The sequence below is a fragment of the Corylus avellana genome, chromosome ca8 (genome assembly GCF_901000735.1).
Source record: "Corylus avellana chromosome ca8, CavTom2PMs-1.0".
Taxonomy (NCBI): domain Eukaryota; kingdom Viridiplantae; phylum Streptophyta; class Magnoliopsida; order Fagales; family Betulaceae; genus Corylus; species Corylus avellana.
This window is the reverse complement of record NC_081548.1, coordinates 1971680-1973580: the sequence shown is the minus strand read 5'-3', so window position 1 is coordinate 1973580 and position 1901 is coordinate 1971680. Positions and strand designations below refer to the sequence as shown.

The window sequence follows — 1901 nt, the reverse complement described above, 5'->3', positions numbered from 1 at the left end:
AAATTGAATTTGCTTGCGTTGTAGGCAAGTGAACGCCAAAGGTTATTATTCCAATTAAAGTAGAAACAAATAAATAAATATTGAATATTGGAGCAATTCAATTCCCTCGGCCCTCCACTACTACAACACCACCAAACCAAACCAAACCAAACAGCAGCCTTTCCAATTCCAAGAAATAATACTAATAACCACTTCCATCTTCAAATCTATACTACTCCCTACAACTACTACTACTAGGATCATGACGACAATTAAAAGTGCGTTTGAGGCACTTTTAAGCCCCTCAAAAGGATGGCAAGGAGGACGTTAACCTTGTTTGCTTCGGCTGTGAGAAGCCAGTATCTGGTGCCGGATACAAATGCTCAACCTCCGATTGCAATTTACTCCTCCATAAATCATGCCTTGAGCTGCCTCCCCAAATACAACAACACCCCTTCCACCATCCAAACCACACCCTTTTTCTTGTGAAGCCACAGAAAAAACTTTGTAATGCTTGCGGTAAAAACTGCAATGCATACCCTTTTTACCAATGCAGTGAGTGCGATTTCAATCTCCATTTCACATGTGCTATCACCAGCCCGCAAATTAATATAAATACTAACGAGTGCCAACATGCATTCATCTCCTTCTTCAAGCAGAACCAATTCACTTGTGAAGCTTGTGGTGAGGAAGGCATTGAGTTAGCCTCCCTATGTAGCATATGCCAACTCTTGATTCACACTAAATGTACTCAATTTTCACGCATCATTATAATTACAAGTCATGATCACTCACTCCCTCTCATCTACTCTCTTTCTCAAGTCAAAGAGCACAATGATAATTTTTGTAATCTCTGCTATCAAAAGGTGAAGACAAAGTATGGGGCCTATTATTGTAAGGAATGCAGTTACATGGCCCACTTGGCATGTGCATTGAAATATGAAGAAGATGTAGTTTTCAAGTTACTGCGTGAGGAATTAGAAACAAATGTTATGGAGGTTGAAGGGGCTGATCAAATACAACATTTTAGCCATCAACATGGTTTAATTCTTAGCAACGAGAAGCTCAAGAAGGATGAGCTTTGTGATGGTTGTATAAGACCAATCTCCACCCCGTTTTACAGTTGTACACAATGCAATTTTTTTCTCCACAATAAATGTGTTCAACTACCAAAATATAAGCAGCATCCACTTCATCCACACCCGCTCACCCTCTCTAGCGCACAGTCAATTAGTAGTCTTGGATCGTTATCATGTGACGCTTGTCAACGTCTCAACACTGGCTTCATCTATGTTTGTCTAACATGTCATTTGACCTTTGACCTTCAATGTTGTTCAATTCCGAAAACCTTGAAACATGAAGGTCATCAACACCCTCTCTTTCTTGCCGTTAATTCTAATAGAAGAAGATGTCATGTTTGTAATTTCATTTCAGACGACAAACCTTGCATGTTTGTATGCACTTATTGCGATTTCACCTTGGGTTTCGAATGTGCAACTCTTCCGCTCGTAGCTAGTCACAAAGATGACGATCATATCCTCAAGCTCACCTACAGTGCTGAAGCTCATTGTGAAGAATACTATTGTCTAATTTGCGAAAAAGAAAGAGATCCCAAACAATGGTTCTATTATTGTGCCGAATGCGACTTCTCTGCTCATTCCCAATGCGTTTTAGGCAAATATCCATACATTAAGTTTGGAAGTACTTTCACAGACAAATTTCTTCACAAGCACCCATTTACTTTTGTCCCAAATACTGAGTCGTCTCCTCCGTGTGATGCTTGTGGTAAGACTTTCAATGGTGTGGCACTAGAATGCACTCAATGCAAATTCAATTTCCACGTCAACTATGATTGTTTATGGAGAGTACGATATCTTGAAGTGAAGAATCAGCACTCAATAGGTGAGGAAAGCATATCATAA

The 1901-nt window shown here is 39.8% G+C and overlaps 1 protein-coding gene across 1 annotated transcript; it reads left to right on the top strand.

The window, feature by feature from the left end:
• Window positions 1–890: 890 nt before the first annotated feature.
• Window positions 891–1901, top strand: LOC132189520 (uncharacterized). The gene has a single exon (XM_059604262.1). It carries the CDS (start codon window positions 891–893, stop codon window positions 1899–1901), a length of 1011 nt encoding a protein of 336 aa, XP_059460245.1.